This window comes from Phaseolus vulgaris, chromosome 2 (genome assembly GCF_051622355.1).
Source record: "Phaseolus vulgaris cultivar YP4 chromosome 2, ASM5162235v1, whole genome shotgun sequence".
In the NCBI taxonomy this organism is placed as follows: Eukaryota; Viridiplantae; Streptophyta; class Magnoliopsida; order Fabales; family Fabaceae; genus Phaseolus; species Phaseolus vulgaris.
In genome coordinates, this window is record NC_143499.1 from 44,115,685 (window position 1) to 44,133,553 (window position 17,869).

The 17,869-nt window shown below is 31.4% G+C and overlaps 5 protein-coding genes across 5 annotated transcripts; 2 read left to right on the plus strand and 3 right to left on the minus strand.

Annotated features, from left to right (window-relative positions):
* Nucleotides 1–560: 560 nt before the first annotated feature.
* On the minus strand, nt 561–3,253 carry LOC150029180 (uncharacterized). Its single transcript, XM_090297962.1, has one exon. The coding sequence runs from the start codon at nt 3,126–3,128 to the stop codon at nt 561–563; it is 2,568 nt and encodes an 855-aa protein (XP_090154088.1). The 5' UTR covers nt 3,129–3,253.
* An 869-nt stretch (nt 3,254–4,122) lies between these two features.
* LOC137812416 (Tetratricopeptide repeat (TPR)-like superfamily protein) lies at nt 4,123–6,773 on the plus strand. The gene has a single exon (XM_068614381.2). It carries the CDS (start codon nt 4,203–4,205, stop codon nt 6,741–6,743), a length of 2,541 nt encoding a protein of 846 aa, XP_068470482.1. The 5' UTR covers nt 4,123–4,202; the 3' UTR covers nt 6,744–6,773.
* Nucleotides 6,774–7,584: 811 nt separating this feature from the next.
* Nucleotides 7,585–9,087, plus strand: LOC137812417 (large ribosomal subunit protein eL6). Its single transcript, XM_068614382.2, has 4 exons — nt 7,585–7,894; nt 8,067–8,173; nt 8,549–8,730; nt 8,817–9,087. The coding sequence occupies exons 1-4, from the start codon at nt 7,638–7,640 to the stop codon at nt 8,970–8,972; spliced, it is 702 nt and encodes a 233-aa protein (XP_068470483.1). The 5' UTR covers nt 7,585–7,637; the 3' UTR covers nt 8,973–9,087.
* Nucleotides 9,088–10,882: 1,795 nt separating this feature from the next.
* On the minus strand, nt 10,883–14,092 carry LOC137812418 (uncharacterized). The gene is made up of 3 exons (XM_068614383.1): nt 13,919–14,092; nt 12,647–12,886; nt 10,883–11,040 (listed from the first exon to the last, which is right to left on the minus strand). Exons 1-3 carry the CDS (start codon nt 13,934–13,936, stop codon nt 10,993–10,995), a joined length of 306 nt encoding a protein of 101 aa, XP_068470484.1. The 5' UTR covers nt 13,937–14,092; the 3' UTR covers nt 10,883–10,992.
* A 2,674-nt stretch (nt 14,093–16,766) lies between these two features.
* On the minus strand, nt 16,767–17,655 carry LOC150029181 (uncharacterized). The gene is made up of 2 exons (XM_090299432.1): nt 17,347–17,655; nt 16,767–17,126 (listed from the first exon to the last, which is right to left on the minus strand). The coding sequence occupies exons 1-2, from the start codon at nt 17,577–17,579 to the stop codon at nt 16,916–16,918; spliced, it is 444 nt and encodes a 147-aa protein (XP_090155558.1). The 5' UTR covers nt 17,580–17,655; the 3' UTR covers nt 16,767–16,915.
* Nucleotides 17,656–17,869: the final 214 nt, after the last annotated feature.

Consider the following 17,869-nt stretch of genomic DNA (forward strand, 5'->3'; position numbering starts at 1 on the left):
GAGGTTGTACTTGAACGCATGATTGAGAGTCTTCCTTATCTTAAACTTTGGTTTCTTAGTTAGTTCGCATTGTTCTAATTAATTTCTTGGGCGCATGATTCAAGGGAGAGGAGGTAAGCATTCCCATGGAGTATACGCATGGAACAAAGTGGGTATTGATTAAACTAGTAGACGCATGCTTTATTAGTGAGTTTCAGTTGAATCAGATCGGCGCATGTTCAATCTGGTTTAGCTCTGTTGGAGGATTGAGAAAAGATTAATCTTTAGAGAACCTGTGAAGAATTCAATGGTGGAAGAACTTGGGATCAACCGCTTTTTATTTGCTATTTTAGTCTCTTTTATATTTTCTGCACAACTATCTCAAACCCCTTTTTTATCTTTATTGTTATTGCTAACTTTTATTGCTTGCAGATAGATTTTAAACCCTGATCAACTGATTTTACTATTGGATTCGTTGGGAGACGACTTGGGGACATTTGTCCACAATTATACTATCATATCTCTAGTGTTAGACAAGTCTACGCTAGAATCATATTAATTTGACAGCAAAACGACAGCTATCAATTAGCATCATCATGAATCAAACTATCATTATTTTTATCGTGGTTATTGGTTAGATTGTAAGGAAAAATGTTTTCGTAAAAGATAACATTTCTACTGATAAAAATTTCTCTACTTTTAACATCAAGCAGTACATACCCTTTAATGCCAGTTTTATATCCTATGAAAACACTTTTTCTAGATCTTGGTTCAAGCTTACTGTGATTGTTTTCCAAAGTGGAGGCAAAACATAAGCAACCAAAGGTTTTAAGATTTAAATATGTAGGGGGTTGGCAGTATAACATCTCATAAGGAGACTTACCTTTCAAAATTTTTGAAGGAAGTCTATTTATTAAATGAGTAGCATGACTAACAGCATAAGACCAGTAGATTTTAGACAAACCTGATTGAAAAAGAAGGCTACATGTGACATTCATGATATGCTGGTGTTTTCTTTCGGCAACAACATTTTGTTGGGGAGTTTCAACACAAGTTCTTTGATGCAGAATGCCATATTTCTCATACAATTCATTACAATCAAATTCTTTTCCATTATCAGTTCTAATAGTTTTGATGTTTCGATTAAACTGGTTTTTAACAAGAATGATAAAATTGTGTAACAAGTTTCTAGTTTCTCCTTTAGTTTTCATAAGAAAAATCCAAGAGTGCCTGGAACAATCATCAACAATAGTAAGAAAGTATTTATGACCGTGAATAGAGCTAACAGCAATAGGTCCCTGTATATCTATATGTATGAGATCAAAAGTGTTTAAAGAAACAATATTACTTATTTGAAAAGGGAGTTTATGTTGTTTAGCAAGGTGACATATATCACACAACTTATCAGAACTAGAATTAACATAAGGAAAAGTTTTGCAAACTTGTTCAACAACATGTTTGGAAGGATGGCCTAATCTAAAATGCCATAGGTCAATATCATTCTCTTTAGAATTAAGGACATTACAATTCATCAAATATTTTTCTTCGTGTATGTTAACAGGATCATGAAGACAATATAAACCTCCATGCAAATCAGCTTGACCAATCGTCTTGAATGTAGTATTGTCCTGTATCTGACAGCTCTTATGAGAAAATATTAGTTTACAATTAGAATCATCAATCAACTTAGGCACAAAAATCAATTTAAACACAAAATCTGGTATGTACAGAACATTATAAATGGTAAGATTATTATCAAATTGTATTGTTCCAGCATATTCAGCAGTGACAGTTGAATTATCAGGCAGTTTTATGAAAACAGGTTTAATTCTAAAAAAAAATTTAAACTGGTTTTTATCGTAAGTAACATGATCTGTAGCACCTGTATCGAGAATCCAATGAAAATTTGATTTACCTGGTTTGGTATGATGTGTGGCCGAGACATCTTTGTTGACACTATGTATTTGGTTTACACTGTGGTTTGGTGATTCTTGCAATAACTTCAAAAGTTGTTGAACTTGTTCAGCAGTGAAAGAAGGATTATTCTGTCTTATGTCTTGATCACTATTGTTCCTATAAATTTGACTATCATCACTTCTTTGAACAATACTGCAAGATTGGTCATTGCCTTTTTCCCTTTCAAAATTCTCATTTCTTTGCTTGTACCATGGAGGGTACCCGTGCTTGGCATAACATTCATCAACTGTGTGATTCAGTCTGTGACAATATGAGCATTGTTTCCCTTGAGTATAGCTTCTACCTCTACCTCTTCCTCCTTTCCAGTTGTTATTTCTCCCTTGCGGTTTCCAATTCTCTTGATCTTGCAATTTCCAGTTATTCTGTTTGTTAGTGCCATTCCAATTTTGTTGTTTCTCAGCCAGATTAATCATAGCTCTATTATCCAAATTTCCATTTCCATTAAGTTGACGTTCCAGCTGAATCAACAAGGCAAACACACGACTAATGTTGGGAAGGGGTTCCATCATCAAGACTTGGGTTTTCACAGTACTGTAAACCTCATTAAGCCCTTTCAGAAAACATATAACGTACTCTAAGTCTCTGTAATTGTGAGAGATTCTTGACAGATCACATTGACAGGTGCCACCACATGTGCATCTTGGTATAGGTCTCAAATATTCTAATTCTTCCCAAAGAATTTTCAGATCAGTATAAAATTGGGTAACATTTCTCTCACCTTGTTTGATGGAGTGAATCTCTTGGAGTAAATCGGAGATCCGAAAATGGTTGCCTCTTGAAAAACGTTCCTTCAAATCATCCCAGAGATTCTTTGCAATGTAGATGTAGACCATGCTTTCGGAAATTTGTGTTGACAGGGTGCGATTGATCCAAGACAAGACCATCACATTACACCTCTCCCAAGCTTCAAACAGAGGATCATGGTGTTCTGGCATGTCAATACTGCCATCGACGAATTTCAATTTGTTCTTCGACAAGAGTGCTCTTCTCATATTCCTACTCCAAGAATGGTAATTTTGCTCACTGAGTTGAGGATGAACAAGAACAGCTCCAGGGTTCTCACCGGGATGAAGGTAATAAGCACTAGAAGGATCTCCAGATGGATCCTTGAAAACCTTAACTTCAGAAATCTTGGGCTCGGGATCATCTTTTTTGACAGGCGAGGAAGCCATGGAAAAGCAAGAACGAACCAAGACACACAAAGAAGAAATAGAAGGATTGACGGTGACGAACGCAGCGGAATCATAACAGGGTTCTGCAACCCGCTCTTGATACCATGAAGAGAAACAGTGTTTGTATTTTGAAAGTAAAAGGAAACCTTAAGTGGCAGAGAAATTGTATTCTGTATTCATCAGAAACAGAGAAATTGTATTAAGCTAATTGTTAGAGCAAAACAAAGGAAGCGGAAGCCCCTTTTAAAAAAAGAAATAAACGGATGTGATTGTTTTTATAACCGACAACCGCTAAGGGAATAAAAGCAATTAAATAATAATTACAATATAAATAATTAATATCGTCATGATCTCAAATTTATATAAGGTGAATCATTCTTTCCACATAATTTAATTTATGTCTAAATTGATATTAATTGAAGTATGTCTTTGAAACTTCGGATTAATTCAAACCACTATCACTTAAATAAAAAAATGTTGGTAGTTTCATGCCATTGATAATTGATGAAAAAAGGTTGGTAGTTTCATTTTATTTTTGGTTTATAGATTATCTTTAAGATGCTTTTTCCATTATACATTTATTTCATTTAACATTTAATTAATCTGCACTTATACATTTATTGTAAAGTAAAAATGAAAACGAGTAAAATAAAAAGTATTATAACTCCTTTTTTGTAATGTAAAAAATCATCACATTTCTTAATTTTAACCTATAAATATTAAACCACTTATAAGAAATACATTTTTTAATCCATTGCTCTAAGTTCAATACAATTTAAAATTCACGAATTTTATATTTATTGAAATCTTAAATTCATTGTAAGAACAAAAAATTTAAGTTAAATTATGTTTTTAAAGTTGGCAACAATATTGGTTTATCTTGTGCATGAAATACCGTATTTGATAGCTGTAAATATTTTCTAAAACAAAGAAACTATTAGAAAAAGAAATAAAGAAAAAAAATGCTTTTGAAACTCTTGAATGAGCCATGCAAAATTTTGAATCTTCTTCATAAAATGAATGGTGATACTTATGTAAGAGAATGCACCGAATCTTTATGAGGATTCATCCACTATGCGAAGCCATCACAGACTAGGATCCCATTTAAATTTCCTTAACAAAATCAAAGTGAGCAAAACTTTGAATTTGTCCACTCTGTCACCTCATTTTCTTCAACCACAAGGTTCTGCAATCCTTAAACAACGGAAAATTGGTCGTGAATTGGCCAACTTGTTGCAGTTTCCGTTCCCAAATGTTCCTACTTCTCATTACTTTAAGAAAATCCATGCCCACATTGTGGTATTAGGTTTTCACCAACATGATGTCTTCCTTGTTAACACTCTCTTGCATGCATATTCAAAACTGAACAATCTAAGTGATGCACAGAAGCTGTTCGATACTATGCCTAATAGGAATCTGGTTAGTTGGTCCTCCATGGTTTCTATGTACACTCGACATGGTTACAGTGTAGAAGCATTGGTATTGTTCTGCCGGTTCAGGAGAAGTTGCAGTGAGGACCCAAATGAGTACATTTTAGCCAGTGTTATTAAAGCTTGTACACAATTGGGTAGTCTCAGTCAGGCTCTGCTGGTGCATGGTTTTATTGTTAAGGGTGGGTTTGTTCAGGATGTGTATGTGGGTACATCTTTGATTGATTTTTACGCCAAGCATGGTTGTGTTGATGATGCAAGGTTGATTTTTGATGGCCTAAAAGTTAAAACCACTGTCACGTGGACTGCAATTATAGCAGGGTATGCAAAATTTGGAAGAAGTGAAGTATCCTTGAAGCTATTCTACCAAATGAGGGAGGGTGATGTTTATCCAGACAGATATGTGATTTCCAGCGTTTTAAGTGCTTGTTCGATGCTCGAGTTTCTTGAAGGCGGGAGGCAAATTCATGGGTATGTGTTACGGAGGGGCTTTGACATTGATGTTTCAGTGGTTAATGGAATTATAGATTTGTATTTGAAATGTCACAAAGTGAAGACAGGTCGGAAGTTATTCGATCAACTGGTGGATAAAGATGTTGTTTCATGGACCACAATGATTGCCGGGTGCATGCAAAATTCATTCCATGGGTATGCCATGGACCTGTTTGTTGAAATGATTAGAGAGGGTTTGAAGCCTGATGCATTTGCTTGCACTAGTGTTCTCAATTCATGTGGTACACTCCAGGCCCAAGAAAAGGGAAGACAAGTGCATGCCTATGCTATCAAGGTCAATATTGATAATGATGATTTTGTGAAAAATGGTGTGATTGACATGTATGCCAAATGTGATTCCTTGACTAATGCTAGAAAAGTCTTCGACCTTGTGGCTGCTATAAATGTAGTATCCTACAATGCAATGATTGAAGGATACTCGAGACACAACATGCTAGTTGAAGCATTGGATCTTTTTCACGAAATGAGGCTAAGTTTATCACCACCAACTCTCTTAACGTTTGTTAGCCTTCTTGGGCTATCTGCATCCTTATTTCTCCTGGAACTCAGTAGCCAAATCCATTGCCTGATTACTAAATATGGGGCTTCTTTAGACAATTTTGCTGGCAGTGCTCTAATTGATGTTTATTCAAAATGCTCATGTGTTGGGGATGCAAGACTAGTTTTTGAGGAGGTATATGACAAAGACATTGTAGTATGGAATGCAATGTTTTCTGGATACAGCCAACAATCTGAAAATGAAGAGTCTCTCAAACTGTACAAAGATCTACAGATTTCAAGGCTAAAACCCAATGAATTCACTTTTGCTGCAGTAATCACAGCAGCAAGTAACATGGCGAGTCTTCGACACGGCCAGCAATTTCACAACCAAGTGATAAAAATGGGTCTTTATGATGACTCCTTTGTCACAAATTCCCTGGTTGATATGTATGCCAAGTGTGGAAGCATTGAAGAGTCTCACAAAACTTTCATTTCCACAAATCAAAGAGACATTGCCTGTTGGAATTCCATGATTTCAACATATGCCCACCATGGAGAGGCGGCAAAAGCTCTTGAAGTGTTCGAAGACTTGATCATGGAGGGAGCAAAGCCAAATTATGTCACCTATGTAGGTGTACTATCAGCATGTAGCCATGCTGGACTTCTAGACCTTGGATTTCACCACTTTGAATCAATGTCCCAGTTTGGAATTGAACCAGGGATTGATCATTATGCTTGCATGGTTTCTCTCTTGGGCCGGGCTGGTAAAATATATGAAGCCAAGGAATTTATTGAGAAAATGCCTATAAAACCAGCAGCAGTAGTGTGGAGGAGCTTGCTCAGTGCATGTAGAGTTTCAGGTTATGTGGAACTGGGAACATATGCTGCTGAGATGGCAATTTCGTGTGATCCAACTGATAGTGGATCATATATATTACTTTCAAATATTTTTGCATCGAAAGGTATGTGGACAAATGTCAGAAGGGTGAGAGAGAAAATGGACATGTGCAGGGTAGTGAAAGAACCAGGTTGGAGTTGGATTGAAGTGAATAATGAAGTTCACAGATTCATTGCCAGAGACACAGCCCATCGTGACTCTACACTTATATCTTTAGTTTTAGACAATTTGATTCTTCAGATCAAAGGCTTTGGTCATGTGCCTAACACTGCCACATTTTTTATTGATAATTGAGATTAATCAAGCTGATAAAATTACAACTAAGCTAAGCCTTTTAAGTTGTTCATAAATTGAAAGTGTGAACATTGCTTGCTACTTCGTTAGCCAAGCTGTTTTCACCCTGAAGACATTTTTTAACAAGGTTAATTTTTTGATCCGTGTAAATTGGAAAATAAGGTTTTGGTTAATTGTGAGAGATTTGAGTAAACCTTTAAACTAAGACATCATCAATATGGAATGTCTCCTGTTCTTGTATCTCTACAAAAAAAAAAATACAAAAGTGGCTGAATAAAAGGACAAAAAAGGAATGAAGATAGAAAGGGTAAATGAAGACAAAAATTTAGAGGAATTAACAAAAGATGAACGCCGAGATAGGCATGTGAAAATGGCAGCCAAAGAGGATCCAAGTTTGACAAAATATAAAATCTCCAAGTTAAATTTAATGTATTTTTCTGATGTTGTCATGTTAATTACAAAAGATTATCTTTACTGTAATACTGTTAATGTTTTTTTTTTTACTGGACCAGACTTGGACTTACTAGAACTAGCAAACATGAAATAAGAGTTTTTTTTTGCACCCATAAATAAATAAATACGAAAATTTCTATTTTGACCATCAAGTTTAAAGCTTTTTTTTTTCTCTCTAGATTTTTCACTCTTAGAAACTTTCTGAATTTTGCAATCTGAAAATCGAGAGTGTTTTTCAAATTGCATAATTTTCTGGATTTTGTCTTTTACACACCCCATGGAGAAGAAGGAATAAAACATGGGGTGCAGAAAGAAATATTATTTCTTTAATGTTTGGGTCCAGTGAAAGCCCATTAGATAGTTTCAAGGAGAATATAAATACTTGATCTCTTCTGCGACATGAGGCGAAGTTAGGGTTTGTGTTGGTCGAAGGTAACAGCAATGGCGCCGAAGCAGATAACGCGTAAGGTTAGCAGAAACCCTGAATTGATAAGGGGCATTGGAAAGTACTCGAGATCACAAATGTACCACAAGAGGGGTATTTGGGCTATCAAGGCTAAAAACGGCGGCGTTTTCCCTCGCCACGATCCTACTCCCAAACCTGAAACTCCCGCTCAAAAACCTCCCAAATTTTACCCTGCTGATGATGTCAAGAAACCCCTTCTCAACAAGCACAAACCCAAAATCACCAAGCTCAGGTACATTAGGAGTAATCATTCATATACACATACATTTTGTGTTTTTTCATTAATTTAGTTTAGTTTTTATTGATTTCAATTTATTTTTCATCATTTTGTAATTAAATTCCTCTGTTTTACTATTATTTTTATGTGGATCTTATGGCGTGGATTTGTGTTGGAATCGTTTCAGGGCTAGCGTTACCCCTGGGACAGTGTTGATTCTTCTTGCCGGTAGATTTAAGGGAAAGAGGGTAGTGTTTTTGAAGCAGCTTCCTTCCGGGTTGCTTCTTGTAACTGGTGAGTTTTGTTATCAAATATCTTTGCTGGCTTTTTCCATGTCCGCGCTTTCTCCATGTTTGTGAAGTTGCAATTGTTGCAAACATCAATTGAATTTGTATTTTAGTTCATGATAATTGATTTGTAAATGTTACCACTTCGTTATTGCGTGAGGTGCTTACTTTTTCAACCTGGAAAGCTGTCTTCTATGATGTTGCTTTAGCTTTTCCTTCGATTCTTGTGTGTGCGGTTGTTAGGTATATGGTGTAGTGCTTAGTTTGACATTGGCTTTTGGCATTGATCTGAAATTTGAATAGCAATTGACTCGGGCTTTTTGGAATGTATTCTGTTCTTCACCCATTTCTGCTCTGGCTTATGTTTGTTACTTGCGTTTAGGTCCTTTCAAGATCAACGGAGTTCCATTGAGGCGTGTCAACCAGTCATATGTTATTGCCACATCAACCAAAGTAGATGTTTCTGCTGTTAATGTGGACAAATTTGATGACAAATACTTTTCAAAGGAGTCCCAACAAAAGAAGAAGAAGGGAGAGGGCGAGTTTTTTGAGGCAGAGAAGGAGGTGGGACTGTTAATTTTCTTATTTTGTTGCTTCCTATGTTGTTCTTACTTGCCTCTGTGGATTGATCACTTTTTACACTAATGCAGGAAAAGAGTGTGTTGCCCCAGCAGAAGAAAGATGACCAGAAAACTGTGGACTCTGCATTGGTAAAGGCAATCGAGAGTGTTCCGGACTTGAAATCTTATCTGGGTGCTAGGTTTTCCCTAAAGGCTGGTGTGAAACCTCACGAGCTGGTCTTTTAGAGGAAGAGAGGGGATGTTTTGTTTTTCGTACCTTTTTTGCATTGATGCTAGCGTACTAATTTGCATTCAACATATTTTGGTCAACAGACAATTTTTATATGAATTTTAGATATTATATTGTGGTTCTTCCGTCTTAGAATGTCAGATGAAGAATACTGGAATCAGATATAACACGCAGATATGTGCTTATAGATTGAGAACGAAGACGACTAGAGTTAAAATATTCAACTTTAATCATAGTCCTCTTGAGGTGGGTAATAGTTGGTAAAAGAATTGGGATCACAAGTTCAATTTTATTTTGCATTTTAGATACAAATTTAATTCATTTAATAAAATTTAGTTTTAATGTGAGTACAAATTTTTCACGGGTGGATAATCCATCTAAAAGTAATATTTTGGAAATATTGCAAATAATTTTTGGCAAAACAAATTTTAAAAATATTTTTGAAGATTTAATTTAAGAATTAGATGCAAAAAAGTGCTTAAATTAATTTTAATCTATTTCATATTTACAATTTTGAAAAACAATGAATGAATCACTCGACATCAATAAAATTAAAGGGACGAATTTGATTATTATTTTTTTTATAATTTTGTAATGTTAAATAAATTTCCTTGTAGACGGATAATAGATAAATGAATTATTGTGACTCGATCTCAATAAAAAACTTTTAAATTCGTATCTAATCCCATGTTGGAAAAACTTAGTTCATAGGGAAATTCTAGGTTTTTTTAACATGATGAATGAAGTCCGTTTAAAAAAAATTACAAATTTAGGGAAAAAAAATTACAAATTTAGGGAAGTCATGCCTAATTAGGACGATTTCATATGTAGGAGTCGTCCCAATTAGGCACGGTTTCTGTCATGTCATACTAAAGTCGTGCTAACTTGGTACAACTTTTGTCCTGTCATATTAAAGTCGTGCCAACTTGGCACGACTTCTGCCACGTCATAATTTTTTTTTTTTTTATTTTTAATTTTATTGTTTATATATTGGGTAGTAAGTTATGTAATGTTACAAATTAATTTCTTCTCATCATTACGTGTTCTGTACAATCATTACTTCTCAAACTATTTATTTTACAAATTCACAACAATAATTCTCTATTTATTTTTCAAATATAATAATTTTTCATTTATCTATTTATTTCCAAATTCAATAACAATTTTCTTCATTTTTTAATTAATCAAATAATCAAGTTATTGTATTACATTACGATTATCCAATTTTTTGTTCCTTAAAACTAACATTCTTAGAAAATTATGTATCAAATTAATTTTTAATATTACATAACTTACTATCCAATATATAAACAATAAAATTTTAAAAAAAATGACGTGGCAGAAGTCGTGTCAAGCTGGCACGACTTCAATATGACGGGGCAGAAGTCGTGCCAAGTTGACACTCAGTATGACAGGGCAGAAGTCGTGTCTAATTGGAACGATTTCTACGTATGAAGTTGTGCCGCCTAAATTTGTAATTTTTTTTAAACGGATCCATTTTGGTAAAAACCAAAAAAAATAACCTCATCATGGTCAAAAAACCGAAATTCTACTTAAGGGTTAACGTGATTTTTTTTTACATAAATATTATCAGTGCATGATTAAAACAAAACTAGAAGCTAATCCCATACCGAATTGTAGAAAGAATATTGAGATATTGGTCTACACTTGCTTAATAATTAAATATATGCAAGTGTGTGTTTTTGAGGATAACATTAATTTGGAAGGAGACCACATAAGTGACCTAATTTGTATTTAATCAGCTACAGAATGAATAAAATCATCAGAGCTAGCTTACTGTTTTTTTGGTAACGAGTGCCGTTTAATTAATCCTTCTCTTAGTTGGAATTAACCAAATTTTGATCTACTATAGCATCTAGCAGAGTGCATAATCACGACAGGAAGATTAAGAACTGAGAAAGAAAGATTTGTTTTCAAAACAAGAGATCATGAAATGAACAAAGCATAACTGTTCCTATCCAGAATCTTCATAAAACAATTGCTCTCAAATAAATATTAGGCTTTCACACAACAATTGAAGTAGCTGAGGAAGCTCTTTCTGGCCTGTAAGGGAAAATAGATAAAATAAATAATGTGTGGCATACATATATGACATTGTTACACAAATCTATCTAGAGAATGAATCTGATCTGCAGTAAAGTTCTATTTAAAACTTCACAATGGACATTCTTTTGTTTTCTTTTCTTTTTTACCATATTCTTTTATAGATTTTTAATAAGATAGGCAAAGTAATAAAATTTAAAAAGAGATTATGAAATTGTGATGTACGAAAAATGAGTTGGAATAATATTACTTAAAATATATATGTTCATCAAAAAACTCTTCAATTATATTTTGAGTTATATTTTTTGTAATTTTTTCATAACAGCATTCTTTCATAAATTGATTGATGCATGTGCTAAGAATGTTATAGAAAACATTGATAAAAAGAATAAATGACATAGCTTTTACTTTTATAAAAAATAGCGGAAAACTTTCACTTAACGAAATGGAGCAATACAACTGTTATTATATTTATAAAGCAATATTTTTCTTTCCTATATCATATTAATTTTCCCATGGGACTTATCTCCTTTTTTCTTGACTTTTTTTTATAGAGACCTCATTTTCTCGAAAAACCAAATTCTGATCATTTAAGAAAAATAAACTTTGAAAAAATATTTTCAAAATAATTAATATAATAAATTTGGTAGAAAACATAAGGATAATTTAACAAATGTGATTATAAATAAGATTATTAAAATAAAATATTTATTTTTGAAGAGTTATAGTGTTTTGAAAAATATAAAATTTTATGTAAACAAAATATTTAACTGTGAAAGAATAATTGTGACTTTAAAATTAAAAGTACTAAAGTGGTTCAGGGCCGGCAAATCGCCATCATTACACCAAATGCTTATTCCTGCACTTCTATATATTTATAAAAATATATTTCTTTAATATTTTACATAATACTTTTCTGCACTTCTATCTTTCTTTAATATTTTACATAATACTTTTCTAGAATAATAATTAGTTTAAAAATGATGTAATTTTAAAATATTTTATGATTAACTTCTGAATTACATAAGTTATATAAGTTATATGATATTATTCTTGATATGATATTAACTTTTTTAGATTATATAATACGAAATGTTTTTACGAATTTATAAATATAAAGAACACTTATGAATAAAAAACATTTTCTAAATTATGTATGAAAGTGCATGAAGAAGAAATTATTTGATGGACTAGAACAAAAATAACATTCTTTAGAAATCGGCCCAATTTCAGCGTGGGCTAGATAAAAAACACAACAGAAATCTGGTTCAGGACGCACCCCATCAAATGAGTAAAAAGACCAAAAAGACCCCATCTAATTCCTATTCCAGAACGTATTACATGTTCCAAAAATTTTATTATAAAAAATTTGTTCTGAACTTTTTCCTTCCAAAATACACTTATAAATTTCGGAAAAGAATGTAGGGAGAGATTCCAAAAAACTAACCTGATTTCTCATTTCTACAGAAAATTAGTCCATTTTTAAAATAAAATTATTTAGGTAAAAAAACTCTTCAAATACTATATTTTAGATTTATTTTAACAATTAAATTGATCCTTTTAAAAAAATAAAACAAATAACAGGGAAACTTGTGGGTAATCTTACAGTTGGAGGAACGGATTGATGGTATTGAGGTTGGGAGTGGTCACTGCTGTGCCCAGTGTTTACGCTGCTCGAGGTTGAATCCACAAACTCTTCTTCGTTACCAAGACTTGCCCTAGAAATATTTGTCTTGTTCTGCTTCCTAGTTTCCCTGATCTTTGAGAAATCAAGAGAGTAGTCTGGCACTTGCCCCTTCTGGTCCCAATCCCCAAATTGTGGCACTGATAGCCAAGCACCATTTTTCTATGTTCACAACATTTACAACAAAGTCAGCTAATAAGAATAACAATAAACCGATCATATTTGTAACCAACTTAATGCTTAATACCATTAACCATACTCAAAAACTGATAAAAAAAACAGAGTTGGATATGAAGGTACGTTATCACATATTGTAGTGAAGAATTTGACTATTTCTCAGCTTTAGAAAGGGGTTTGTTGTGTTTACTTATACGACTGTGAGACTCTCAATCATCGTTTCAAAGCAATCAAGGATCCTATAGGCTAATAAAGACAAATTTCTTTAAAAAAATTAACCGTAGAGAATCTTCGTCCTTTTAAAAAGAAAAAAGTTCACATGAAACAATAAAAAAAAGAAAATGCAACAGTAAAACCCAAAAAAGCAACCTGTAACAAACTAACCACAGGTGATCCGGATCCATTAGGATTAAAAATAAAACCGAAACGATTCGTTAGGCTGAGCTGGAAAGGGAAGCGAATGAGTCACAGTAGTCGTGTTTCCGTTTAAAAAAATCAGAGAAAACAAGAAAGAATCAAAGCGAAGAAATACAACAACAATCTCTGCAGATGCATGTTGAGTAGGAGCTATAACTTAATCACGAAAATTAAATACAAAACGAGAAGACAAAGAAAACAAGGATTTCGGAAACGGCGAAAACATGCAGTTCTGAGATTAAAATCAGAATAATTCCAGCAGCAACAGGTAAACAGGTGTATCTGTATTCAAGATCTTCGTCCTCTGTATGTTAAGCAGCGAGTTATCTAATCAAATCCTATCTCTAAGCTATTTAACCAGACAACAGTAAGTTTTCATACAATCACAATCTCTCGGTTTCTGCTTCTTGTGGTTCAACTCAACAAGCAGCATGCAATTGAATAGCCAGATTCGTGATTCAGTGAATATGACATTGACGCAAACAATAGAGAGAAACAATCCATTCGACTGAAGAAGGATTAGGTTATTTTAATGAAGCAAATAAATTAATAATATGAAGAAGAAGAAGAAGAGTTTGGAGAAAGAGAGAAAAGAAAAACCTCTTTACGACGGTCCATGAGTGTTGTTGAGATCTGGAAATGGGGTTTGGAAGTAATAGGTGGTGGTGTGTTAAGTCTTTTGGTGCATTGCTAATTGGTTAGATTTTGGTGCAATCTGTTCTCTCTACGTGTCTGACTTGGTCTCAATAAATTACTTTTCTCTTTATCGTAATTAATGTCACTTCAAACTCTTTAATTTTAAAAGAACAACACATTTCAAGGTGTGCTATCTTGTAACTCTACATTCCATAAATAAGATTAATAATCATCTCATTCCTTCATTTATATACATTAATGTTTAAAAAACTTGGATTAACATATTTATTAACACCACACTCTTTCATACTTTACAATTTATACCCTTCCATCTCAGATTAACTAGAATATTAGTCATATAAAAAGATTTCAAACTCACTAGTGTTCTCACCACCTTAGAGTACTATCATCTTTGTAACCATCCCCAATAAATATAAAAATGTTGAATAAACTTAATTAAAATGGTCAAAATTTATGATAACCAACTTGAAATTAGTTAAAAATTACAAAATCCTTAAATAAAATTATTAAATAAATTTAATGCACATCTTATCACTTAACTATTATTATTTTGCAAATTTTACCTTGTGATTTTATCATTAAAGTTTTTAATTTTCAAAAAATTGACAGGATTTGTCAATTATTTGTTAAATAAATTCTTTTGTCATCATTTTTTAAAATATTTTCTTGACATATTTTGTTTTATTTTTTATTTTTATCACAATTTAATATACCAATAAATTTAAAAAAAATAAAACCTGATGGTCAAATGATAATATAAAATTGATGATAAAATTCTTAAAAAAATAATAATATTTAATAGGAAGTAGTAAAACAAAGTAGTAAAATAATAATAGTTAATAGGAAGTAGTAATAATGATATATGTGTAATTGAGTCTTAAATAAATAAATTTACAAAAAGAAGTACAATTTTAAATTATTAGGAAGTAGTAAAAAACGTATTAAAATAGTATACCACATCAATTTATTTTATGCATTTTACTCTTTCTAGGTATTTTTAGTTCTTTAGTTATTTATTATATTTGTCCTGGAGAATGAATTTCAATATTTCAATTTTTCAACAACAGTTGAATATGATATCTGTTACTAAAAAAAATAATAAACAAGTTATCGGCCCATGACTTTGATTCAAATAATCATATTTGACTATTAAATAGGATTTAATCCTTTTGTTGAATAATTTTATTTTTTTTGATTCATTCTTTTGTTGAACAGTTAATACATAGAAAAGTCTCTATCATCCAATAATCAAAACTGAGAAAATAAATAAAAAATAAGTCAGCCTTCTATCGGGCTTTTGACTCCACTTATTTAAAATTTGAGCTTGATGTTGATATTAAAACTTCAATGGATTATATATTTTGGTTGAAAATAAAATAAAAAAGGCTAATTATATATTTTAATTTTAATTTTATTTTAGTCTTCATATTTTAGATCATTCATAATTTTAATTTAATAATCAATCTTGCATTATTTATTTATTTATTTTAATATAATTTAACTTTAAACTAACGTATTAGTTACTCCATGAATTATAACAAATAATGTAATTAATTTAAATATAAATATAAAAAATAAACGTATGCAAACTTTAATATTGAACCAACTTGCGAATTGTTTAGAATAGAACTAAGATCATGGAAGAAATAAAAAGCTAAAATGAAAATTAAGAATTATATGAAACTAAAATTATAATGATGTGATGAGAACGTAATAAAAGTATATAATAAAACTATGGATGATAAAAGAAATTATTTTTTAATTTTATAATTATTCATGTAATCATAATAATATTAATGATATTTGAATATAATTTATAAAAAAATTATTAAAATAAAAATTTATAAAATATTTATATTGAAATAAAACTAGTAAAATAATATCATAATGACACACTACTTCTGTATTGGACATGGTCTAACGACTCAAATAATTTTTTTTAATATTATTTGTGAGTTATACGTGATGGTAACAAGATTACAAATGAAAAAAACTTAATTATTTTTCTTTCTTAGTTTTATCTCTTACAAGTGTTAATAAAAAAATATCGAATATAATAAATGTGGTATTGTTGGTCTGATGAACAATGTGACAATTATATATATATATATATATATATATATATATTTTTTTTTTTTTTATATATATTTTTTTTTTTTGATTTTTTGATTTTTGATTTTTTTTTTTTTTGATTTTTGTTTTTTTTTGTTTGGTCTTTGTTATTACTTAAATTTAAAAATACCCGCACATTAACATGATAACTTTTTGGTGTTACTTACTAAAAATATCTGGATGAATTTATTATTTGAAAGATATTATTTTTATTTTATTTTTCGGGGATTTTTATTTTAAAAAAAGGTTAAATGAACTTTGAAATATGTTAATTTATTGAATATATATTTAGTGAACCTAAAAATAAGCTTTTTCTTAACAAAAAGTAATTATAAAATTACTTTGATTGAGCTTTTTCCCTCTATCGAAGAAAACTATTATAAATAATGAAGTACAAAAATACTTAAGCAAATTATAATTAAGTGTTACTTTTTTTTTATTCACTTCAAAAGTTTCATTTTATTAATTAAATAAGAAATTTTAATGCATACACTAGAAATCTAAATAGTTGTACACTATATTTCAATTACATCAATTTATTATGTATATGATAAGTTAATTAGTTTTTACAATAATTATCGTAAACCTAAAATCAAATATAATTTATAAATTTGTCTTAAAGCAATAAAAGTGCCATGGGAATAGAGGAATGGACCTTGTATGAAATTACCATCTATTGTTCATTCAGCATTTGACATGCTTTGCAATTAGTTTTCTTCTTCTTTTCTCATTGGACCAAAATGGGGAATAGTGCAAACAAAGAACATAGATTTTTGCCATATCCTAAACCAACAGCAATACAATTTCAACCCATAAAAGAAAAAAAGATTAAAGTTCTGTTTTAGATTCATGTTCAGAGTCATAAGCTGTGTCCTTATGCATCTTATTTTCTGCTGTCTTGTGAATTTTTGTTTCAACTGCTTTTGCTGCTGTTTCAGCACTTTCCTCAAATGTTTCTTTGCTTCTTTCTAAACTCTTCTGAACTGCTGCTTTTAAAGTTCCTTTCATATCTTCTCTTACCTCTCCCCCACTCCTGAAACTGGGAAGATACACAACATGGAAATATGAATCATAAATTAATAAATAAATAAATATTTAAATACAATTTTTTTTGTTTTTGGTCTGTGAAAGTTTTATTCATATTTATTCAATCTATATAAATAAAAGGATGTGCTTTTATTCTCCCATTTGATGATAATCAAGAATGCAGGAACTGTAAGAAAAAGGTTTGTTGTAAGAGTAAGAAGATCTTAACTTACTCCAAATTTGGGGGAGAAAAGTGCATTTGCAGATCATTTATGGCAGTTTTGATTTTGTTCCAGGAGTTTTTGTGGGACTTTCTGAGGAGAGAAACAGTATCCATGAAGACCTTGGAAAGAAGTGGCTTTTGAGCATCATTTTGGGCAGCAACTTCATCAAGTGTTGCAGGTTGAAATTGAAAGAAGGCGCAGAAAAGAAGAAAGAATAGAATGGTTATGGTGAAATGAACCATGGTAATGGAGCAGTAAGAGATTGTTGGAGAAGAATGAAAGGTATATTTGGTAGTTAGAAGCTTCAGATCTCTCTACGTTGAACACGTTCTATTCTTCTACGTGGTGCTTCTATCTTGCATGTAGCAACTGCTCCACCTTCATACTTGAATCTTTCAAAATTCAAAAAATTCTTAATATCAACACAAATAATTGCGGACAACTTTTGATATTCAATAATATTTTATTATATTTACTGATATTTTTTTTAACAATTTTTATCTTCTAAAAATTACTTGGTAAAATTCTTCAT